This window comes from Phyllostomus discolor, chromosome 1, assembly GCF_004126475.2.
Source record: "Phyllostomus discolor isolate MPI-MPIP mPhyDis1 chromosome 1, mPhyDis1.pri.v3, whole genome shotgun sequence".
NCBI classification, from domain to species: Eukaryota; Metazoa; Chordata; class Mammalia; order Chiroptera; family Phyllostomidae; genus Phyllostomus; species Phyllostomus discolor.
In genome coordinates, this window is record NC_040903.2 from 52466703 (window position 1) to 52493187 (window position 26485).

General features: G+C 34.6%; 1 protein-coding gene across 2 annotated transcripts in view; it reads left to right on the forward strand.

The window, feature by feature from the left end:
• The window catches only part of LOC114492403 (ankyrin repeat domain-containing protein 26-like), a 108184-nt gene that overhangs the window by 30460 nt on the left and 51239 nt on the right, over window positions 1–26485 (forward strand). For both annotated transcript variants that reach the window (XM_036022582.1, XM_036022578.1), the window contains exons 11-17: window positions 5045–5174; window positions 5459–5520; window positions 8000–8102; window positions 12006–12104; window positions 12710–12738; window positions 12832–12904; window positions 17795–17865. In XM_036022582.1, the coding sequence (XP_035878475.1) occupies window positions 5045–5174; window positions 5459–5520; window positions 8000–8102; window positions 12006–12104; window positions 12710–12738; window positions 12832–12904; window positions 17795–17865 (567 nt within the window). The remainder of the gene's footprint in view (window positions 1–5044; window positions 5175–5458; window positions 5521–7999; window positions 8103–12005; window positions 12105–12709; window positions 12739–12831; window positions 12905–17794; window positions 17866–26485) is intronic.

Here is a 26485-nt window from a genome sequence, read left to right on the forward strand (position 1 = left end):
CTTTCCTCCTTGCTGCTTTTAGGATTTTTCTCTGTATCTTTAATCTTGGTTAACTTAATGATGATGTGCCTTGGTGTGTTCCTCCTTGGGTCCAACTTCTTTGGGACTCTCTAGGCTTCCTGGACTTCCTGGAAGTCTATATCCTTCACTAGATTGGGGAAGTTCTCCTTCATTATTTGTTCAAATAAATTTCATTTTCTTGCTCTTGTTCTTTGCCTTCTGGCACCCCTGTATTTCAGATATTGGAATGTTTCAGGTTGTCTTAGAAGTTTGTAAGACTCTTCACTTTTTGGAATTCTTGTTTCTTCATTCTGTTCTGGTTGGATGTTTATTTTTTTGTTTTTGTTCCAAATCATTGCTTTGAGTCCTGATTTTCCTTCCTGTCACTGTTGGTTCCCTGAATATTTTGCTTTATTTTCTTTTGGGTATCTTTAATTTCTTTTTTCTTTTTCAACAAAGCTCCATCAGATCTGTGAGCATTTTGGTTACCAGGGCTTTAAATTTTCCATCAGATAGTTTGGTTATCTCCTCATCGTTTACTTCTCTTTCTGCTGTTTTGCTGTGTTCTTTTGTTTGGGCCATATTTCTTTGTCTTGGCGCACCTAATAAGTTGTAAGGGGGCAGGGACTTAGGTATTCACCTAGGCAAGGCAACCCTCTTTGGTACAGTGCTGCACTGCCAATGAGGGTGGGGCCAGAGAGGGAACAGTGCAGCTCCCCTGCTCCCCTAGCATACTTTCCAACAGACTCTCATGTGAGACTTGGAGTTTCTCCCACCATAGGAAACACTATAGTCCACTGTCAACTTTGAGTCTCAGTTTCCCCTTAAGTCAGCCCTGCCTGCACAGCCTGCTGCCTCGCTGTAGCCAGTCCTGCCCCTGAGGTCCGAAGCTTTACTTTTCTCATTGTTTTGATTGATTTTTTTTTTAATTCCTCAATTGTTGGAATTCCATGCAGTTTGATTTTCTGGCACTTCTGGTTGTTTATTGATTTTAGATTGGTTGTTATCCTCCTTTTGATTATACAAGGAAGCAAAGGTTTTCTACCTATGCCTCTATCTTGGTCGGAAATTTCAGGAGCACCTAAATATATAAAGCAAATCATGATAGGCATAAAGGGAGAGATCAACAGTAATACAGTCATAGTAGGGGACTTTAATACCCCATTGACATCAATGGATAGATCTTTCAGACAGAAAATCTACTAGGTAGTAACAGCCTTAAATGACACATTATACCAGATGAATTTAATTGGTGTTTTTAGAGTATCCCCCTGACAAAAAAGTAGAATATATATTTTTTAAAGTATACATGGAACATTTTATAAGATAGACTGTACTTTAAGCCATGAAACAAATCTTAGTAAATTTAAAAAATTAAAATTATGTCAAGCATATTTATTGACCACAAATTACAAAAAGAAAACTAAAAAATACATGAATACCTGGAGGCTAAATAATATATTATTAAACAAGGAATGGATTAACAGTGAGATCAAGAAAGAAATAAAAGTTTCCTTGAAACAAATGAAAATTAATAGCAATGCAGGCCTACCTGAAGAAATAAGAAAAATCTCAAACAATTTAACCTTACACCCAAAGGAACTAGAGAAAGAACAATTAAGCAAAGCTAAAAGTGAGTAGAAGAAATGAAAGAAATAATAAAGATCAAAGTGGAAATAAAATATGGTCTAAAAAAATGCAAAATATCAATGAAACTAACAGCTGGTTCTCTGAAAGGATAACCAAGGTTGATAAACCTTTTATTAGTCTCATTGAGAAAAAGAGAGGACCCAAAGAAATGGCAGCTGACACCACAGAAATACAAAGGGTTGTAAGAAAACACTAAAAATAATTACATGTCAACAAATTGGACAATCTGGAAGAAATGGATAAATTCCTAGAAACATAGAATCCCACAAAACTAAATCAAGAAATAGAAAATCTGAACAGATAGATTACTACCAATGAAATTGAATCAGTAATCAAAAATCTCTCAACAAACCAAAGTCCTGGGCTAGCTGGCCTTACTGGTTAATTTTACCAAATATTCAATGAAGAACTTACATCTAAAACTATTCCAGAAAATTCAAGAGGAGTGAAGACTTCAAGCTCTTTTTACAATGCCAGCATTATCTTGACTCCAAAACCAGACAAAGATATTCCAAATAAAGGAAATTATAGGCCAATATTCCTGATGAACATAGATGCAAAAATCCTCAATAAAGTATTAGCAAATGAAATTCAGCAATACATTAAAAAGATTATACACCATGATCAAGGGGAATTTATTCCTGGGCTGCAAGGTTTGTTCAATATCCACAAATCAATTAATACCAAATACTAAATAAAAGGAAGCTATACCAAATAAAAGGAAGGATATAAATCATGATTATATCAATAGATAACCATGAAAGCATTTGATAAAATCCAGCATCCAGTTATGATTTTAAAAACAAAACTCTCAGCAAAGTGGGAGTAGAGGAAATATACCTCAATGTAATAAAAACCATGTATAACAAACCAATAGCTAGTGTCCTACTTAATAGGAAAAGCTGAAAACATTTTCCTTAAGATGAGATCATGTTTTACATTTTAAAATCATCAAATGGACTCACTTAAAACATGTCTGTTAACATTGTTCTCTAAGTAGCTATTTTGGTGCAGTGGCTGCAAAGACTAATATGTGAAAACCACATGAGTTACTTATTCAGTTGCCTATGTATAGATAGCCAGTTAGTTGTTTTGCCACTGTAAATAATGATACATTAAACATCTCCAAGCTTTAGTCTACAGCCTGCTCTGGGGAAGAATCTGACTGAGCAGGACTGGGAGGGCACGCATGGACTCCCTCCCTTTCTGTGTTCTCTGAGTGTCTATCACAGTGCTTCACTCTAAGGGATTGTTCAGGAATGGGAGACTAAAGGAAGGAAGGAAGCATAGGAAGGCATGGAATGGGAATGGAGATGAAGTGGGACAGCAGAGCCAAATGTGGTTTCAGCATGGAAACATATGCAAATATCGAATGAAATCACAAAATTTCTGATTTTTTTTCTGATATAAAATGCTTGCTATTGATATCAAGGAAAGAGTACCAACAATACCCAAAATTATCTTTGAAAGATGAGTTTTTACTTTTGAAAATATCTTTAAAAATGGGTACATTTTATATTATTCTTAAGAAACTATTAACTTTGGTATTCATAGTTGTTAAACCTATCATGAAAATCCTTATCTAATCTCAGAACTGCTAGTGACTTGATTTTTTAGTCCCTTTTTCATCTTGCTCCTCCTTGATAATCATAGATATATTGAAGACTTTTAAATCTTCAACTTGGATAATTATAGTTTTATTAGTTTTTATACTAGATTTTTTTATACATCTTTAAATATCATCCTATATGGCAGGGGGTGTCAACACTCATTTTCACTGGGGCCACCTCAACCTTACGGTTGCCTTTGAAGGGCCAAATGTAATTTGAGGACTGTATAAATGTAACCACTCCTTAACTAGGGGCAAGGAGCTCAGTGCTGCCACCTGGTAGAAACAACGTGCCAGGACAGATAAATAAGGTAGAGAGCCAGATTCGGCCCACGGGCCTTGTGTTTGCCATCTGTGCTATATGGTGTAGACAGGTAATTAGAGCCATTCATGTGCTGTTGACAGGGAAGTAAGAAAACCAGGTGAATTTTAAAACAGGATTTTATATTCCTTTGATACATCATAGTGGTACTTAAAATACCTCATAATTTTGTAATTACATAAGCATTTATCTTCAACAATTTAAAACTTGCCTTTTGAAATTAATATTTAAAAAGGAGTCTTCTAAAATTGTGAATTGATATTTTATTATTCAAATTTTTATTAAACTTAAAATGTTTATACTAAAATATCCCAGAAATATTTGCATATATTTGTAAAAGGGTATTTTATATTGTTGAAACAAATTTTAAAATGTACAATTGAAAAGTTGAGTCCCATGTTGTTTTATAACCCTCTCCTTATTTTATTTTCAAAATTTTAGAAATTCTCTGTAGATCTGTTCAGTATATTTTACAAATATCTATCTTCTTAACATCATATACTTTTCCTGAATAAGGTCATCTATTTTTACTTCAAGTGTATTTACCTAGATCTTTCTTCTAAGTCCCCAGGGTGCCTCAAATTTGATATGTCCCAAACTGAAGACAGTAGCCCTGACCCTTTCCTCTCTCCTGACTCAGTAGTCTACTCTGTCACCTGTTTTCCCATCCTCATAAAGAGCAGCACTGAACACTGAAGCACAAAAATCCTGGATGCCAGCTCTCCCTGAGATCAGCATATCTAGTCACTCAACAGTTTAATACTTTCTACCTGCTGCCATTTTTTATATCAGTACTTTACTTACAGTAATTTACTTCTCACTTTCGATTTTGAAATACTCTTTTCTAGTTTTGCTCAGCTTATATTCATCTTACATTGCTGCCAGAGTGACTGCTCTAAAATATATCTGTGATGATGCAACTCCTCTGCTTATTTAATGGCTCTCCATACATATGCGCAAAATTCATATGCTAGCATGACACTTGCCTACTTTGTTAGGCCCTGATTCTCCAGTTTTATCTCTCCATCCCATTTTCACCATTCCATTTTTACCACATTCCTTGTGTACCCTGACTTACCTCATGCTTTTGCTCATGCGCCCTTTCTAGGATGCCCTTCACTCTCTTCCTCTGCACTTAGTACATCTTTCATGGTATATCGTTTCCTGAGCTTCCCAGGTACAACAGACTGTTGTCTTCTTTGTGCCCTTACTGCAGTTTATTCACTTCAGTTGTAGACCTAGCAAATGATATTTTTTTATTTTCCTATATCTCTACCCCTACTGGAATGTTGGTAAAATCTTTTATTTATATTTCTAGCTTCTCCCAGGTTAGTGCCTATGATTTCATAAATACAGTAAATGTTTGTTGGCCTGCTGACTGAGTGACTGAGTGACCGAGAAAGTGCAAGAACATGACTTTTTCTAAAGTTGGGTTTTTATTTTGTTTTGCTTTGTTCTTATAGGAAGAAGCAACAAAGCCAGCAATTAAAATAAAAGGAAATAGTATTGATACTACTAAAAGTGCTCCACAAAACCAAACAAATAATAACAATTTGACTTATGTTGATGGAGAATATAAAAACAGCAGTAGTGGTAAGTTAGTGACTATCTACGAATGTCTTCCTTTGTTTAAATGCTGGGATAAACAAATCTAATTTCTATAGAACCAAATATCTATTTTCAAAGGGTTTTTTTGTTGTCTTTATTCAAAAGTATCCCAACTGCTACCTTTTTTCTTCCCACAAATGCTTCAAACCTCTGAAAATCTTTTCTGTTACTTTTTATTGAAATATTCATAAATGGGGATAGACCTGTATATGTATTTAAAAATCATAGTAAAAATGTTCACATTAATTATCTGTGACTATATTTTATAGATAAAATGGTAACATTAGGATTAGGAGAAGATGAAGATAGAGAATCACTTTGGGACTCTGAGGTACAGTTTTTATTATTATTATTATTATTATTATTATTATTATTTTAGATGAAAGGTATGCTTTGACCTTATGTTCTCATCTCTGTATTTGCCCATTAAAATTATGTTTTTATATTTTAACCTATAATTAATAAAATAACTATGTGCTGAATACAGGGTGGGGTAAAAGTAGGTTCACAGTTGTTCATATGGAAAATAATACAATAATAACTTATATTACAAGAATTAAACTCTGTTTCACCTACTCACAATTATAAACCTACTTTTACCCCATTTCTTATAATAATATTGCATAGTACAATTCTGCTAATTTCAAGATTCACTTAATAAAATCAGTGTTGTATATTATAAATACCTAAGACTTTGAAGTCATAAATAATCAGTTTGGGTTCTGAAGTTAAGTTTACCTAAAATCTAAAGAATTATTCCAGGTCAACCTATGGCCAATGTATGTTACTTTGGTTTATATGGGTGTGTAAAACTCCTAATGAAATTCAGAGAGAAACAGTTTGGATTGTAGTTTTTATAACTTGGCACTTGAAAAGATAATGCCTGGGACTTCAAAGTATTGTTCAATTTGAATTGTCAAGTAGATGTGCAAGGAATACTTCCAGAGAAAGATAAGCATGGTGAATACTAATAAATATGTAGGATTATAACAACAATTTGGCATAGTGGTGTTTTGAGAAGTAGCGACTGTTTTCAGTAGTTAAAACAGCATGCATTGAGGACTTTATGGAAAACATTCTTCTAATAACTTATGTACAATGACCTGATGAGCTGATCTAAAGGAACAGCTGTGGGAAGAGATACAAAGAGCCTGATCTCTTGGATACAGACAACTGCTGCCTAACAGTACAAACACAGTATTTGCAGTCTAAGATTATGTCACTTAGTAGCTATGGGATCTTGGGAAAACTTGTTTTAACATGTTGAAATATCAGTAACCTCATTCATAACAATGATACTAATACCTACATTTCACGTATGCGTGATGAACAAATGTGGTAACAAATGCAAAAACACTCTGTAAGCTGTAAAGGGTGCTATGGAAATGTAAAGACTGCAGTGATCCCAGTAGTGTTCGGTGACTTACTAAATATTGAGGACACTTTATAAACCTGAAGGGCAATAAAATGGCAGTAGTGTTGAGAAAAAATGGCAAAGTTAGAAAGGGAATGTAAATTTCTAATTTGGGGGATGTGAAGTTTTGTAGACTATTAATGGAGCTATCCTATAGGTATGTAGTGCTTTAGTACTTGAGGCCTTCTTGATGAGGTCATACATATTTTGACCTTAATTAAATTTCTGTTACTAAATACCAACTATGTGCTGGGCAGTCAGATGCTGAATGTACAAGTTGAGGAGTTAGGCTGCAGTGAGTGGGGAGGAGTAGAAAAACAAGTAAACAACAACCCATTATCAGTCACTATAAGTGCTTCATATGAAGAAAATGGAGAATATTAGGTTAGAGAATATTGGGGGAGTTTTAGTTAGAATGGGCATAGGAATAGAATCTAGGTGGTCAGAAAAGAACTTTCTGAGTGTGACACAAACTTCCAAGTGAAGGAGCCAGTCACGTGAAGGTCTAGGAGAAGGACTTGTTGGACAGAGAGAGCAATGGGTCACATCTGTTCATTTTACTCTAACGTCTAGGAATGACCTAGAAGCAGGAGGCAGGGTAACCATCATAATACCATTTTCATTATTGTGGTTGTGTGTTGAAATGAATCAAAGTGTGCCTAATAAGTACCTGGCACATTTTAGATGGTTAATAAATAAATGTTTTTACTCTTCCCTTATTAAAGCTTGCTATAAGGTTTTGAATAATTACATAAGAATATGTGCAATTTGTTGCAATTATTTAAACATAATTTAAAGAAAAATTTTTCTTATGCTTTGCCATTTTATTCAACCATTTTCCCTATCAAAAATTTTATCAAACAATAGCTTTGTCAAAGCATTAGAGTGCATAACTAAAAGCAGGTTTTATTACAGTGTTTTATTTATACTTAACACAACACATTCCAAAGTTTCTTATTATGTCAAGTATCTTTTTTCACACTAAAAAAATTCTGTCAGAAATATTTTAAAATTTTAGCTAGTATACTTACTACATAATGTGTTTTAAAAGTTTTTTTTTCCACTAAAATGTCCTCTTATTTTGGTGGAGAATGCAAAGTAGAAGTAGGTATTTCCAAGTTAGTTTCTTGTTGAAATGTACATATACATCAGTATTTTGACTGGGATAGTGTTTTCTCTGGCTTTTCAAGCTCAATATACAATCATTAGCCAAATGAAGATGGAAAAAAAGCTTGATCTAGAGAGCATATGTGAAGTTGTCTATTTAAATGTTTTCTTCAACACATACTTCTCTAAAAGTTTTAAGTCTAAATGCTTTTGAAGTAGGAAATTGAGATATTTTCTTAGAAAGGTGTTAGGAAATCTTTGTGTAACTCATTATTGATATAAATTTTAGGAGAGTTTCTCTGCAAGTCTTCCACAGAAGTATGTCGATTATTTATCTGAAGCTGTAGGTTCAGGTAAGAGATCTGAAATTACACTAAATGGACAAGTAGAATGTAAGAGCTTTTTTATAAAAAAGTTCTTTGACAAAATGTTTGCCTGTATTTTTTTTATTGTTGTTCAATAAAACATGAACACTAATATATTATAATAGTAAAAAAATAACCTGGTAAATGCAGAGTAAGTAAAAAGAGAAGTGAGAATAAGTTGTAAATCTTATTAGGTGTCAGCAAAGAGACTAAATTGAGAGTGCCACTGCAGGAGCTAAATTATTTGTTCCATTTCAAGCTGGTCTGAGACCTGAGGAAAGTGAGATTATAAGGTAGAGGCAAATAATAAAATAAGGGGTGAAGGATGAGAAAGGCAAATATATAAGGAGTAAATGAAGGAAAAAGAAGCAGGTATATAGGGTGAGGCAAAAGCAGGTTTATTTACAGTTATGGGTAATGAAACAGAGAGTTTCTTCTTCTATTATTATTTTTAATTATTGTATTACTTTTCATATAAATGACTGTAAACCTACTTTTGCCCCTCCCTGCACAGTGGGAGATGATAAAATAAAAAATTCTTTAAAAAAAAGGAGGGACATGCCCTGGTGTGGCTCAGTGGACTGAGTGCCAGCCTGGGAACCAAAGGGTTACCAGTTCAATTTCCAGCCATGGCACACGCCTGGCTTGCCACCCCTGTCCCCAGTGGAGGCGCTCAAGAGGCAACTGCACACTGATATTTCTCTCCTTCCCTTCCTCCCTGCCCCCCTCTAAAAATAAATAAAATTATTATTTATAAATAAATAAATAGAAGAGCAGAGTGTTTGAAATATAAGAAGAATATAAAGAGAGCTTCTGGAGAAGTACAACAAAATTTCCCTACTCTTATTCTTTTCCTCACCATTGGAAGGCATTATGGATCATATAGAGCTGTATTTTATCTACCATAGATGAGCATAAGCATATATGGTCAGCTCTAAATGTCTATACTCTGCAGTCATATAAAATGTTGCTAATTCATTGGATAGTTGGTATTCTGTAGTCCAGAATGAGAGCACTGGAAACAAGGAGAGAGAAGGATCAGTTACGGGGAGATCAAAGAAGTTATAACCTGATGAAAAGTCCAGTAGAAAGATTATGACTTCTTTTTTTAAAGTATATTTTATTGATTATGCTATTACAGTTGTCCCATTTTTTTCTCCCCTATATCTTTCTCTACCTTCTACCCTCCTTCCCTCCAGCATTCCCACCCCTTAGTTCATGTCCACTGGTCATACCTGTAAGTCCTTTGGTTTTTCCATTTCCTATACTTTGTTAACCTCCTGCTGTCTATTTTGTACCTACCAATTCTGCTTCTTATTCTCTGTACCTTTTCCCCCATTCTCCCCACTCCCCCTCCCCACTGATAATGCTCCCTGTGATCTCCATTTCTGTGATTCTGTTCTTGTTCTAATTGTTTGTTTAGTTTGTTTTTTGTTTTTATTTTAGGTTCAGTTGTTGATAGTTGTGAGTTTGTTGTCATTTTACTGTTCATAATTTTGATCACTTTTTCTTAGAAAAATCCTTTTAATATTTCACATAATAAGGGCTTGGTGATGACGAAGTCCTTTAACTTGACCTTATCTGGGAAGCACTTTATCTGCCCTTCCTTTCTAAATGATAGCTTTGCTGGATAGAGTAATCTTGGATGTAGGTCCTTTCCTTTCATGACTTGGAATACTTCTTTCCAGCCTCTTCTTGCCTGCAAAGTTTCCTTTGAGAAATCAGCTGATAGTCTTATGGGAACTCTTTTGTAGGTAACTGTCTCCTTTTCTCTTGCTGCTTTTTAAGATTCTCTCCTAATCTTTAATCTTGGGTAATGTAATTATGATGTGCCATTATGTGCACTTCCTTGGGTCCAACAACTTTGGGATGCTCTGGTCTTCCTGGACTTCCCGGAAGTCTTATTTTCTTTGCCATATTAGGGAAGTTTTCCTTCATTATTTGTTCAAATAAGTTTTCGATTTCTTGCTCTTTTTCTTTGCCTTCTGGCACTCCATGATTTGGATGTTGGAACATTTTAAGTTGTCCCAGAGGTTCCTAAGCCTCTCCTCATTTTTTTTGAATTCTTGCTTCTTTATTTTGTTCTGGTTGAATGTTTATTTCTTTCTTCTGTTCCAAATCATTGATTTGAGTCCTGGTTTCCTTCCCTTTGTGGTAGGTTCCCTGTATATTTTTCTTTATTTCACTTTGCATAGCCTTCACTTCTTCCTTTATTTTGCATCTATACTCAGTCATTTCTGTGAGCATCCTGATTACCAGTGTTTTGAACTCCGCCTCTGATAGGTTGGCTATCTCTTCATCACTTAGTTCTTTTTCTGGAGTTTTGATCTGTTCTTTCACTTGGCCATATTTCTTTGTCTTGGTGTGCCTTTTATGATGTAAAGGGCAGAGCTTTAGGTTTTTGCTAGGGCGGGGCAACCCACTTTGCTGAACTGTGGTGCTATATTTGAGGGAGTGGTCTGAGAGGAAACAATGCTGCTTGCTCAGTTCTCGGCAGCTTTCAGTCACTTCCCCTGCTACCCACAAATGAATTGTGCCTTTCTGGTGCTGATTCCTGGGTGGGTGGGATCATGTACATTTTAGGATCTGTGGTCCCCTCCAACAGGCTCTCCTGTGAGACTGGCAGTTTCTCCCACTGCCACAGCCTCCAGGTTTTTAGAGCCAGAAGTTTTTGAAGCTTTCTTTCCCAGCACTGGAACTGTGGGTTGCATAGTCTGTCTCACTCCCCAGTTCTTTTTCCTGGTTTATTCACTCACAAATGTGTGACTGCCCTGTCCACCTGCTACTGCCTTGCCTTGTGTCCTCTTTGTCCCTCCTACCAGTCTGGATGAATGTTTCTTCTTTAACCTCCTTGGTTGTCAGACTACCATACAGTATGATTTTCTTGCAGTTCTGGTTGTTTTTTGTTTTTAAATTGGTTATTATCCTTTTGATTGTGGCGGAAGCGAAGCATGTCTTTCTATGCCTCCATCTTGTCTAGAAGCTAAAAGTTTATGACTTCTAATGCAGTTTCAAGTCTAAACAAATTACAGCATAAGGCCTTGTAGTCTGCATTCTCATGAGCTCTGAGGTGATGCTAGGGCTGCTGGTCCTCAGACCCTGCATACTCTGAGGAGAAAGGGTATAGACTTCTCTTTAGAGAAATCTGGAAGAAGAGCCATTGGGTAGTTTAAGACATGAAAAGATTAATGAAAGCATTGTTTGTTTTTTCTTCTGAGCACATCTATGGCCAAAGGAAACAAAGAGATGAGAAAATATAAGTTACAGATGTATATATTGCTGCTAAACATAAGAAAGAAGGAGTGGTACAGATAATCCACAGAAAGAATGAGAAAAGGGGAAGAATTAAGACCAAAGTTATAAAAATTGCTTTTGAAGAGGAAAGGGGGAGAGTGAAAAGAAGGGAGAGAGGAAAGAAAGGCTAGGTAGTTTTTGAGTTGATGAGGAAACTGGAGAGAACTCACTTTAGAAACTTTAGGATATTGGCAGTGAAACAGAAGATTAAATCATTGCTGCTCCTGAGAATACTGAGAGAGGGCTAGTACTGGGGTAAACTCTGGCCCCTCCTTTATTCTCCTCATGATCATCAGGCATCAGAGATATATGTTTCACTGGTGTTCATTATTGCAGTGAAAGTAATTTCAATACAGAAGCACTGGCTGTGTTTTTATGGTAGCTCAGGTTTTGATAAGATAGTTGTTTTATAAAATTCCTTTAAATACTAGTATAATATACCAAACTGATTTTGGACAGAGAAGAAATTAGAGTTTATTCTCTAAGAGCTACAACTGTTATTTCCAGTATATATTATACTGATTTAGAAGTAAAAATATTTTTAATATCTACTATTTCTGTGGCAATTAAATTCATTCTCTTCACCTTTAGTAATCACATTTCAATATTGAAAGCTCATTATATATTATTTCTTAGATGTGTTTTATGTACCTTCTTGCATGAGTGGATCAAGAAACTTTACGATGGCTAAAGTAGAGGATACAGGAAATGGAGGCATACCAGTAGCCCATATTGGTATGGAAAAAAAGTTTATTAATTATTATCCTGTAAGTGTATATCCAAGCTGACCAAGTCTTAAACACTTTCTCTGTTTATAAGTGATTATGGAGTAAACTGACCTGTCCTCACAATTGTGTACTTCCCAAATTACAGAACACATTGATGAACATTTAAATACTTGTTGCATAAGGTATAAATGATTCTAATGTATCTTGAAGGATGTGCTGTTGCATTCTGTTTCACATTTATTCTGTTTGGGTCATGACTTGTTCCTCTGATTCAAGATCACTTTTATCTCATCAAGTATTATGTTCACTTTGGTGTATACACACTTTTCTATTTCAGTTACAATCTTTGAAACATAATTTTACTTTTGAAATCTCAACTGCATGTTTTATTAAACTAATATTCTTTTTATTCAATATTTATACTATATTCATATTCTTTTTAGTTGGTGTCCTATCCACTCAGCCCTTGAAAAGAAAAAACAAAACACTAACACCTAATGTAATAATTTCCAAAGCTAAGCATGAGGATTCAGCTGTATACTAACTCTATGTGGATATATAGTTGGCTTTCATATTTTCATATAATCGAGTATATGTCTCTTTGCTCTTTAGATTCTCCTGGAAAATATTCTCACTTAAAGGTAATAACTATTATATTTTTATATTGAGGTACTAACTACAGATTATATGAACTGTACATTTTTTATTAATTATCTTGTTCAAAACTTATTCAGCCTACTGTTGAAGTGAAAGATCCTGTTCCTGAAAATGCAGCAGGAATGAATTTTGTACAAACATCCAGATCAGGTAAATTTTGTACTACAAATTTAACTCTGGAAAGGAATACATGGGAATGTTTGAACATGCTCATAGTCCTTCTCATTCCTAATTCCTTTTTTTTTCTTTTTTTGCAAGTTTAATTGTAGGTTTTGACATAAGTAATGTAGATGTCACTTTTAGAATTCATGTTTGATGTTTATAGAAAAATAAACCAAGATTTCTAAAATGTAACTTTAAATAAGATGTTTTTACTTTTGTTTTGGTAGCCTAAAGTTCCCACTTTGGAACCACTATAGTTATTAGGGATTCCAAGAGGTTAATTTTTAGACTCTTAAGATTTTTCCACTATTATAAAATGCTTATTTGCCCATGGCTGGTGTTGCTCAGTGGATTGAGTGCCAGCTTGTGAACTGAAAGCTATCTGGTTCAATTCCTGGTCAGGGCACATGGCTGGGTTGTGAACCAGACCCCAGTTGGCGGAGTGTCAGAGGCAACTAATCATTGTTACTCCACACATCGATGTTTCTCTCCCTCTCTCCCTCCTGTGTCCCCTCTTTTGCAAATAAATAATGTTTTTAAAAGGAAGCAATGCCTTTAAAGTAAATATATAAAATAAAATAAAATAAAATAAAATAAAATAAAATGCTTATTTGAATTCTTACCTTTATCTAGAGTTAAATTTCAATTGCTAACATGTCAGTAGTGGTTTAACTTAAGTATTTCATCTTATTGTTGTTAAACTGACGATCTTAAGCCAACCAGATGTTCTGATTAGAAGATTGTGTGTGTGTGTGTGTGTGGTGTGTTATGGTGTCTTTGAGTATTAAAAATGGGGGAGGGAAATCAGTTATAGTGAATATTTGGTAAAACACAACCTCTTAAAACAGTAATTTTGAAACTTTTAGTCCTTAGGGTCCCCTTATACTGTTAAAAATTATTGAGAATTCCAAAGAATTTTTAAAGATTTTATTTATTTATATTTATTTTTAGAGAGGGAAGGGAGGGAGATAGAGAGAGAGAAACATCAATGTGCGATTGCTGGGGGTTATGGCCTGCAACCCAGGAATGTACCCTGGCTGGGAATCGAACCTGGGACACTTTGGTTCCCAGCCCACGCTCAATCCACTGAGCTACGCCAGCCAGGGCTGAGAATTCCAAAGAATTTTTTAAGTGGGTTATTCCTATTGATGTTTACAATATTAGAAAATCAAACTAAAAAATTCAAAATACAAGCACTACAATCGTATATCCTATTAACTGTTAGAACTATGACTCATTAACCAGTAGGGCTATGATGTTATCACATATCATGTCTGTGGAAAACTCCACCTGTATACTTACAAGGGAATAAGAGTGAAATGGCAAATGACATTTAGTATTACTTTGAAAATAGTCTTGACCTCTAGACCCCCGACCCAGTGTGTCTTGGGATTCCAGGGATTCTCTGTTGATACTTGAGTACCACTATTTTAAATTGTGTATGAAGTTCATGGATGTCAAACGATAAAGAGCCCCTTGTGATTCAGCAGGCTGTAAAAGCTTCATTCATTCATTTGTTGCTTTTTGCTTTCACTCATCTTAAAAAGTTTAAATCTGACAATTTTGTTTAAATAAGAGGAAAAATATTTTTGTTTATTCATTCCTGTGCCCTGTCACTTTGTACTCACTAGATTTAGTATGGACCTAGACTGATCCTGTTTTTACCTGGAAACAATAAGGTCACCTAAGGTTATCATTTCTCATATGAATTTGCATTTATCTAAGGGTTAAAGATGAATTTTGAAGATACTTGGGTGGTTTAAAAGGACCACTTTATTGTAACTAATGTAATTTCTTATTTGAAGTAGTACCACTCATTAAAAGATTTTCTAACCCATGTTTCTCATGTATATTTAAACTTAAAAATAAGTGGTTAGACATAAATTTTGATAACAAAAATGTCATGCCCTGAAGAATCTTAATTATTAATAAACAAAGCTTTTATGGAAAACAGAATATGTATAGAAATTGCTAAGCGAATAAAAATAAGCAGTATGAGTAATAAAGAAGAACAAAAGTGAGAGACAATAGTTTAATTAAAACTTCTCTATGTGAATGTCAAGGACAAGACACATAAGTAATATGTATAATGAAGGAGTCATGTTTAGGAGAAGAGGAAGACGTGGGACTACTTCTCTGAAGAAAGAATTTTTATAAGTGTCAAATTTGTATTATCATTTACATTGTAATAAATGAAAAGTTTATTTTATGTTCTTCACATTGTGGTTCTACTACTAGTTTGACCCTCAATCATAAGAATTGTCAAAGATCTGGGATTTCATTTTTATATATCTTTATTTAATTATGTTTTTAATTCCCCCCCTGAGGATTTGTTTATTGATTTTAGAGAGAGAGGAACAAAAAGAGAAAGAGAGAAATATGCATGAGAGAGAGAAATATCCATGTGAAAGAGAAATATCAATTAGTTATCTCTTATATGTGCCCCAACCACAACCTAAGTATGTGCTCTGATCGGGAATCAAACCTGCAACCTTTTGGTATGTATGGGACAATGCTCCAAACCAACTGAGCCACCCAGTCAATGCAAAGGTTTGGGAATTCTAAAGTTCATGAAAAATGTCCATTAGTATCACAATCGATTACCAAAAGTCAGTCAGCATTTACAGACTAGAAAGACTACCTTAACAGATACAGATAAAGATTAATGTGGAGTTATTTCTGTTATGGAATTTTAGGCTGCATGACCTATGTGGTCACAGTTACCAGCACAGAGAGGGAGGAAAGGCGATAATAAAGAAGAATTCATCCCTGGACCACCTCTGGGCCACACCATAGTTTTGACCTTTCAAAAATCATTTTGTGGCAAAATCTAGTTTATATGTATTCCTTTTATGCAACCTACAGCCAAACAGAGTATCTTTTAGCAAGACATTTGCATTCTTCCTGTAACCAAAGTAATGTATAGTTAAATATAAAGAGACTTAGGAGAAAGAATAAACTCCTTCACATTAGTATTTGGCATGCACTTGGGAGTGGGTAGCAGAATTATATTTAGAGCTCTGGGACTAGATGGGAAAACTAGGTAGAGATCTAAATATTGCCTATTCAAACAAAATGTGGTTTCTTAGCTTTATTTGTACAACTCTGAATTCACAAGTATTATAACTATATTCAGTGTAACTGAAAATCACCTTACAAAACCAAGTATTAAAGTTTTTCTTGTATTTTCTATGGCTTTATTCCTTTTTAGAATTGCTTTCCAGCAGTAATGGGAATCACTGAGAATTTGCTACACAGTACCTACTTCTGAGCTGTGGGTCACATAGTTTTACTTGCTTTATTTTTTGTAATGAATACATGATTCACAAGGAATATTGGTTTTACGGGGTGCTGTGTCATTTAAAATTAGTAGATCAAAAGCAGTTTAAATTCTAAGAGGATACTCATTCTGTTGGCTCTCCACATCTAGTGTGTTGTTCCACTTTGTGTATTACTTAGTGTCTTTTATCAGTTACATATCAGATGTGTAGGAATGGGTCGAACACACATACATATTTTTATTTCTATAATTTTATCTTCTTTCCTTACCTTTAGTACTAACAGTGCATTTACAAAAGACTTCCATTTATCTCCTAGAGTAGTGACTTAAAGCTATAAATCCAGCAATTTACCTACCTATACAAATATCTTATTTCTTCATGAGGTTGTAGACCCGACAAACAGGACTTTCAAAACAAGATCCCTTGTCACAGAACATGTGAAACAGAAAAACTACAAAATAAATTCAAGCAACTTAATATAGTTCAGTAGTTTCAGGTATTTAATATAGTCAGGTATTTAATGAGCAGAATCTAGCTGACCCAGGATTTGAACATTTATTCACTGAATAAAGGTTTATTCTATGCTGGGCCCTGAACATTTTATATCTTAAATAGTTGTGGAAACATCTCCTTAGTTCAGGCCTGCATCCTCTATCTTGCATTATTGCCTTCCAATTCATCTTCCTCCATTTATTCATATGCCACTCAAATTCATCACTACAACAGCATTTAAAGTGATGTATCTATCTCAAATGCGAATGTGATCATGAACCATTCTTTAAAATATATTAATGTCTAAGTCTCTTAAAATTACATATAAGGCACTTGTAATTTGACTTCTGCTTAACTCTCCATCTTTAGCCCACTCTACTGTCCTTTCTTTTCTCTGGCATTACAAAACTGCTGGGGATGCCCTCCACACCAATCCTGCATTTTAGACATAATGGCTCCTATTATATGCTTCTCTCCCTGTCTTGAGATAGCCTTGCATGCTCTCTCCCTGTCCTGCCCTCTTCCTTTTTGATTCTGGCTAACCTCACTGTTTAAGCCTCAGCTCAGGCATTATCTCTAGAAAAGCCATTCCTGACACCTCTTATTATGTTCTTTAAACGACAACACTGAGTCCTAAAAGATGCATTTGTCAAAAATAGGTAGAGGAAAACATTTCCGATATAATGAAGGTAAACACTGATAAAGGCATAAAAAGTGACAGTGATTTGGAAATTGTGAATAATGTTGCAGCTGAAGCTTAAGGAGATGTTAAAAGGTTTCATTATGAGGTAGAAAATATGGTATGAGTTTATGTGTTTATATGTATGGTATTCTACATTTTGTTTCTGATTGTTTTGTTCATTGATGTTAGGTGCATGAATTTTGAGGTTTCTGTGCCTTGAACTTTCTAATATCTAATATTTCCCTAAGTGGCTTTGTTGAAGGTTTCAATAATTAGAAGTATTCTTAAAGAAGTAATATTCAGCTAAAGATTAAGCTTAATGTAAACTCTCAATTGATAAAATGTATTTTCTATTTTCATAAAGATTATAGCTTTAACTGTTTTAAGTAGTTCATTTTAGCTAATTTATGTATTTGTCAGCAGAATTAGACTTAAAAGTGGCATCAGAGGAAGAACAACAAAGGCTTAATGGAAGTGAAAATAACCACCCACAGGTATGTAAAATTTAAATTTAATTCCTGGTATAATATTGTTATCTTTGTTTTAATAATGTAATGTACTCCAAATGAAATTACCTTTCAAGCTAGTCTCTTAGAGTCAATAGATCATAATTGAATATTTAATTTTAACTAGTTATGAGACTTATTGTTAGAATCTATAGTAATTTACAGCTAAATTTGCTTGTAATAGAGACAAAAATTCTCAAATATTGTTCACTGCTTGCATTTTTATAACTTCTTTACATGATAAACAAGCTAGCATCAAATACCAAATCATATCATTAAACAGGTGAAATAATGAACAATGTGACAATGGTGGCCACTGAGTTGAAGTCACGTGAAAAGAGTAATCACGGTCATGGTTCAAAATTTGCAGTATCGTATCAATACTCACTAATGCCAAGGTTAAAGTTTAATGCTGCCTTGTGATCTCTATGTATTGAATTCAGGGTCTACAAAGAGGGAGAGAATGGGGTCATAAAATCATCTCAACTGCCAATTAAGAGTATCACATCTTCCCGAATTGAACCTTTTGCTGTTAGGGTACAAATGATAGCTTTCTAATTAGTTTTTATTTCAGTGTAGAAAATCAGTAAGTATTATTACATTTTTATCCACTCTCATTAGCAAATATTAGGTTCATATTAGAATTGAATGCATACTGTATCAATGCATACATTATCATATTATTTGAGTTAAATTTAGGAATTTGCTTTTATTTTTGATTGATGTCAATGATTTCAACTCCTAATAATTTAAAGCTTGCCTCTTCTCCAGTTATTCTTTTAGAAAAATTCTTTGCTTTTTAATTTTATTTTTTAATTACAGTTTACATTCATTATTATTTTGTATTAGTTTCATGTGTACAGCATAGTGCTTAGATAATTATATACTTTACAAAGTATTTTCCCCAATATTTCCAGTACCACCTGGTACCATACATAGTAATTGCAATGTTATTGACTATATTCTTTATGCTATACTTTATATCCCTGTGACTATTTTGTAACAACTAATTTGTACTTCTTAATTTCTTCACCTTTTTCACCTAGTCCCTCAAATCCCTGCCCTCTGACAATCATCAGTCTGTTCTCTGTATCTATGACTGTTTTTCTTTTGTTTGTTTGTTTATTTTGTTTTTTAAATTCCACATGTAAGTGAAGTAATATGGTATTTGTCTTTTCTCTGGCTGACTTATTTCACTTAACATAATACCCTATAGGTCTATCAGTACTATCACAAATGGTTAGATTTCACTGTTTTTTACGGCTGAATAGTATTCTATTGTAAATACGTACCACCACTTTTTTATGTACTTGTCTATTGATAGGCAACTGGGTTGCTTCTATAGCTTAGCTATTGTAACTAATGTGGCAGTGAATAGAGGGACACATATATTCTTTTGAATTAGTGTTTTGGGTTTCTTTGGATGTATACTCGTAAGTGGAATTGCTGGGTCATGAGGGGCAGATCCATTTTTAATTATATGAGGACACTCCATACTGTTTTTCATAGTGGCTTCACCAAGTTGCAATTGCCACCAACAGTGCAATGGGTTCCTTTTTATCACAATTCTCGCCAACACTTGTTATTTGTGGATTTATTGATGATAGCCATTCTGACAGGTATAAGATGAAATCTGATTATGGTATTTGCATTACTCTGACAATTAGTGACATTAATTGTTTTTATATACCCATTGGCCATCTGTATGTCTTCTTTGGAGAAGTGTCTGTTCAGATCCTATGCCCATTTTTAATTGGATTGTTTGGTTTTTTGTGTGTTGAGCAGGATGACTTATTTATAAACTTTGGATATTAACTCCTTCGCAGATGTATCATAAGCAATATGTTCTCATTCAGTATGTTGTCCTTTCATTTTGTTGAGGGTTTTCATTGCTTTTCAAAACCTTTTAGTTTGTTGTAGTTCTATTTGTTTATTTTTTTATGTTTCTTTCCCTTGCACATGGAGATATATCAGAGGAAACATTGCTCAGAGAAATCTCAGAGATTTTGCTGCCTATGATTTCTTCTAGCAGTTTAATGGTTTCAAGTCTTACCTTTAAATCTGTAATCCATTTTGAGTTCATTCTTGTATATGGTATAAGAAGGTATCTAGTTTCTTTCTTTCTTTCTTTTTTTTTGCATGTATCTGCCCAGTTTTCCCATTACCATTCATTGAATAGACTGCCTTTTAACCCACTGTAATTTGTAGCACCCTTTGTCAGTGGTTCTCTATTCTGTACTGTTGATCTCTATGTCTGTTCTTAATTTCAATATCATGCTGTTCTTATCACCATGGCCTTGTATTATAGTTTGATATTAGGTAGTGTGATACCTTCAACTTCATAGTTTTCAAGATTGCTGAGACTATTTGGAGGTTTTTGTGGTTCCATATGAATTTCTTGGATTATTTGTTCTAGCTCTGTGAAATACAGCTTTGGCATTTTGATAGCAGTTGTGTTGACTCTAGATTATTTTTTGTAGTATGAACATTTTAATGATGTTAATTTCTTCTATCTAGTTAACACAGTATATGCTCCACTTATTCATAACTTCTTTCATTTATTTTCAGGATCTTCTGTTTTCTGAGTACAGGTCTTTTACCTCCTTAGTTTAAATTTTTCTTAGGTATTTTTTTATGTAATTCCTAAACAAGATTGTTTCTTAGTTTCTTTTTCTGATAGTTTATTGCTGGTGTATAAAAATGCAAATTATTTCTGAATATTAATTTTGTATCCTGCTACTTTACTGAATTCATTTATGTTTTAGTAAATTTTTGGTGGAATCTTTAGGATTCCCTACGTATAGTATCATGTTATTCACAAATAATGATAGTTTTACTTCTTCCTTTCCAATTTGGCTGCCTTTTATTTCTTTTCTTGTCTGATTGCTGTGGCTAGCACTTCTAGAACTGTGTTGAGTAAGAGTAGTGAAATTGGACATCCTGTCTTGTTCCTGATTTTAAAAGCAATGTTTAGTTTTTCTTTCAGTAACTCTTCAGTTGATTATTTAGGTTGATATTTCTGTGATTCATCTGTAATTCAAGTTTGGTCCTGGAAGGAGGGGAATGCAGCCTTCACCTACTCTGTGACATTTTGGATCACCCGCCCCCCCCCAAAAAATTCTTAAATGCACTGTAGGGACTCATTATTTATGATATGATGAGGTAAAATATTTTCTTGGAGATTTTATTTATTTATCTTTAGAGAGAGGGGAAGGAAGAAAGGTAGAAAGGGGAGAGAAATATCAATGTGGGAGAGAAACATCAATCGCTTCCCTCTTGTACTCACCCAGTCTGGGGACTAAACCAGTAACCCAGGTATGTGCCCCAAATGGAAATTGCACCCATGACCTTTCAGCTTGTAGAAATGCCCAAACAACTGAGCTACACTGGCCGGGGCAATGAGGTGAAATATTTTAAGTAGGAAGCATTTGTAGCATTAAAATTCACCTATTAATTTATTTTGGGTAGATTTAACATCTAATGAATTAATTAGTTCCAATAGTGACAAAATTTTTGTTTAAGTTTAGACCAAGGCAAGTTATTTTTCACTTCTTAGTAACAATCCAGTGATTTGGGAGTAGGTAAATGTAGATTAAGAGGTTTAACAGTTAAATTTTAATTATGGTGATGGCAAGGATATAGAGAAAAGGGATCCCTAATGTACTGTTAATGGGAATGTCAACTGGTGCAGCCACTCTGGAAAACAGTATGGAATTTCCTCAGAAAATTAAAAATGGAACTGCTTTTTGACCAGCAATCCTACTTCTGGGAATATATTTTTAAGAATCCTGGAACACCAATTTGAAAGAATATATGTACCCCTATGTTCATAGCAGCATTATTTGTAAGAGCCAAGATCTGGAAACAGCTCAAGTGTCCATCAGTAGGTAAATGGATAAAAAAGTTGTGCTACATTTGCACAATGGAATTTTATGTGGCTATAAAAAAGAGAATGAAACTCCTACCTTTTGCGACAGCATGGACAGACTTGGAGGTTATTATGCTAGTGAGATAAGCTAGTCGGTGAAAGACAAATACCATATGATCTCATTTATATGTGGAATCTTATAAACAAAATAAACTGATTAATAAAATAGAAACACAGGCATATATAAATAGAACAGATTGACAGCTGTCAGAGGGGAGAGGCGAGCAAGGTACTAGATGAAAGAATGTAAAAGGAGTAGCCCAAGAACATATATGGATAACCCATAGACACAGACAACAGTGTGGTGGTGGTCAGAGGATAGAGGGGGGCAAGGGTGAAGGGGGTGGTTGCACGAAGTAGGGGAAAATTGGGACATCTGTAATAGTGTAAGCAATAAAACAAAAATTTAATTATAATTTTTCTTTATTCATACTTGGTTAATTAAGAATAAAGTTATTTTATAGACATGTACCCTGACAGAAAAGACATCTGAAAATCAAACTAAGAAAATTAATCTTCCACTTTTACACCAGAAAAAAATGTCTCAAGAACCAGAAATAAATAGAGAAGGGTGACAGGGGTAAATGTATCTGCATACTTAGGGCATCCTCTGCAAAAGTGTGAGGAATGTGTGTCAAACAAGGCAAATTAGAATGGAGGAATAATTTACAACTCAACACAAGTGAGTTAAAGCAAAAGTTTGGAGAAATTTGAGAAAAATACAAAATTACTGCTTGTCCTGAGGAAGAACCACTATATGACTATTCTAAAGAAGGATCAAGATTAAGACAAATGCCTTCTAATATGACAGATAATACACTTGATTGTGAGGACAATGATGATTTGGAGTGTCTATCTCTTCAGTGTTCCAAACCTTTGCTGAACAAAGAGAACCCACTCTCGAAAATGTCTTTCTACCTCATTCATACCCAGGGCCCTTGGAGTACGCTTGCAGGTAATCTTCTTCCAAGCTTTATTTAAATGAATACAAATACACTATAAAAATGATAACAAACCAGACCTTGAATTGTTTTTAACAAAAATTAGAAGTGTTTTTATAAGGTTATAAAAATAAAAAGTAAAATACCCAGTGGTTAAGTTTGAAGTGGAAAAAAGACAATGAGTTTGATGTACAGATGGCAGAAATATGAACGGAATATTACTAATTGGAATTAGGCATCAGACATACACCTCAGTCTTTGATCCAAAAAGCATTGTTGATTTGTGGTTTGCCTGCTGCAATGAAATGAAACACGTGCATCAAATAAGACAGGATATTTCTTCAGTTACAAATAGTTATATGGAAACAAAACCAAAATCAAGATTTGTCCCAGATGCCATTATATGAAGATATTTGCTAATAACCGTATAGAACATGAATTAGAAAATGTGAGTTTTTGCCCTGGCTTGTGTGGCTTACTGGATTGAGTGTCACCTGTGAACCAAGAGGTCATCAGTTCAGTTCTAGGTCAGGACAGGTCCCCAGTTGCGGGTTTGTGAGAGGCAAACAATTGATGTGTCTCTTTGCACATTGATGTTTCTCTCTCTCTTTCTCCCTCTCTTCTCCCATCTCTCTAAAATAAATAAGTAAAATTTTGAAAAAAAATTTTAATATGAGTTTTTGTTGGGAGCTGCCCTGCCTGGTTTCAGGAGCTGTAACCCCCCATGGCTAAAACTGAGTGACCAACCTTCTGTTTTGAAGTCTCTGCTAATTCTCTCAAGGATTGAAGTGTAACTAGACCTGTTACTGTTATTGTTTCCTTGCATTTGCAACATTTTTCATGGATTGAATTTACAAGTTTGAGTCTAGCAACCCTTGGGTGCCCCTTTGTCTTAATCCTTATTTGTACTTTATGATATATATAGGTTATTTTCTTAAGATCGCATTCAGAAACAGCAAATAGTAGGTTTCACAGGCTTAACAACTGTGATTGAATTCAAAAACAAAAAAGGGGGAGATGTTGGGAGCCACCCTGCCTGGTTTCAGAAGCTGTAACCCCCTCATGGCTAGGGCTAATTGAGCGACCTTTGGACCATAAACCACTAAGGAGACAAAGCTGATCTCGCTGGCAGAAGTGCTGCTTCTGCTCCTTTTTTCATAACTGGCCGCCAATGCTTGATCAGTTAGCCAATGACAGGTAAGATTCCCCAAGCAGGGAACGACGTAAGCAGGCATGATCATGTGGAGGCCCCAGGGAAGGACTTGGGGGCTACAGCAAAAGGGGGTAATGGACCCTTGACTTTGACAAAACCTGAATCCTCATTCTGTCTGCAAGAAGTCTGCTAATCTCCAGGCAGTCTTGCCTCCTCTGCGGGACTTAATCCTGAAACAATGACAGAGGGCGGCCCTGTGCTGTAAAGGGCGGTTCCCTGGGTGATCAGGCCTAACATAAACTCCTGTGAAACCTGCTTTGCTAAGAATGCTCTTAATTAAACGATAAAGGCCCGAACAGGAAATGAGTTTGTTTCCCAAAGTTTTGTAGCCCTTTAGCTAACAGACCCTGACTCAGAATAAGCCCTTGTAGTTCTTTGTATGCTGTATATTGTTTGATCCTTACTGCCTGACAATGATTAATGAGCTTTACTTGTATTCCTCTGCAAATTAAACCCAATAAAAAAGCTTTGAAGGCAAGGATTGGGGTGCTGTCCCCTAGAGAGAATGCCCAGGCCACTCAGAGGCACCCTCCCCTTGAGAAGGTAGCTGTGCCGTCCCTTTTCCTCCGCAGGACTCAGTAGTCCGTGTGAATGTCTCATTTCAATCATAACACCACAGACACTGTGGGCTGGTGTCTGCGTCAAGTTTTTCTCTACCATATAATGACAGAACATCTGAAAGTTATCTAATGAAGAATCACAGCAAGATATACAAAGTTTTAAGAATGAGGTAGAGATGTTAAAATTAAGTTTTCTGGCTTTGGAAAAAGAAAGGTAAACTTGAAAAAGAGGTAGCAGTTAACTTACTGCTACTTTGTAGTTTTTCTCTTACCAGTTATCTGACCCATTCTGTTTTTCACTTAAGAAAAAAAGTTTGTGTGTAAAATGAGTTTGTGTAAATTTGTAATTGCATCTAGAAATTATTTCAGCCATCTAAATAATAGGAGTTCAGGAAAACCTCCTTAAAATTTATGTTCCTTAATCAACTTAAGTCTCTCTCTCAGTCTTCCATGTGAACTGGGACACTAATTTAGCTATGTACCATGTGACCTGAATCAGAAAAAGCATAAAGAAAATTGCTTTAAAAATGTAGTAAGCAGTAGGTTTTTTTTGTTTGTTTGTTTGTTTTAGTTTATTGGCTTCAATATGAATTGCATTCCATAAGCAATAAAATGGGAAGGAAGCCATGACTGAGGGAAGCAACATAAACAAATATTCCCAGCTGAACTCATCTATTACCATGCGTCAGTGTGTGCAATCTCAAATGCTTTACTCAAAGCCCTGGAACTTAGAATTCCAAACTGACCACTTTGAGATATTTTTAATAACAAACACATATATTTCCGCATATATTTAGTTTATCATTACTCTCAGATGTTTTTGTACATTCAAACTTTATATAATGTTGTTTAATAAAGTATGGAAAACTTTGACATGCATGGCATTAGCATATAGGTAGCAAAACACCTGTACAAAAAAATTTAGTATTTAAAGGAGAAAACTGAGTTTTGAGGCACACTGACTTTAAAAAATAGATAAAAGTTGAGATACTCTCCTTTAAAGGCAAGAGGTGAATAAGCCCTTCCCCCAAACTAAAGCATTAAATTAATTTGCAAAAGTCACACTTTTAATTTATCTGATTAATTTGATAAATTTTTCTGTTCTTTTATCTGATTCAGCATTATCAAAGTATATCATCTCTTTTGGTGGCATAAAATGCTAGGCATTGCATCTTTAGGAGTTTTGGACAGATCATTTAACCTTGGTTTTATTCCTATTATCAGCAAATAGGCTAAAGTAGATAATTACTTCTATATCATATCCTCTAGCCATAAAATTTTATGGTTATTGAATGTAAAATTTGGGGAGCCTCACTCATTTTCCAGGATTGTATATTACCTAACAATTCATCAGTTTTACTTTGTTCCTGTGTCGTAGTAAAATTTGGTTCATGTATTTTATGAATACTATCACTTTTTGATAACTCCGTGTTCTGAAAGCAAAAATAATTGTAAAAGTCAGCAAAAAATATAGCTTATTGTAGAAAGAGGAAAGCCTTCTGTTAGTTACTGAAGCACTGTGTCACATCCTCTAACCTGGCTGTGTAATGCAGAATCCAGGTGGGAAAGAGATGGCGACAAATTTTATGTCTTCGTCTTTTTATTTCTATGTTTCTGCTGGACAAATGGAAGGAGGGTAAAAGGGAAAGTGGATGTGAATAGAGCACAAATTAAGAAAGCCCTTTTTGAAATCTTAGAAAATTCTGCTTTTTGAAACAGAAGTAAAGCATAATTTAGAATTTCAAAGACCTGTAATGATAAAATTAAAGTAAGCACAAAAATATTTTACTGATTGAAGTCATGACAATTAAACTAAGAGCCAAATGATAAAATTAATGAAAACACAAAAGGTCTTTTTTTTTAACTAAAGTTACCTGTTTTTTTAAGATTTTATTTTATTTATTCTTAGAGAGAGGAAGGGAGGGAGGAAGAGAGAGAGAGAAACATCAATGTGTGGTTGCCTCTC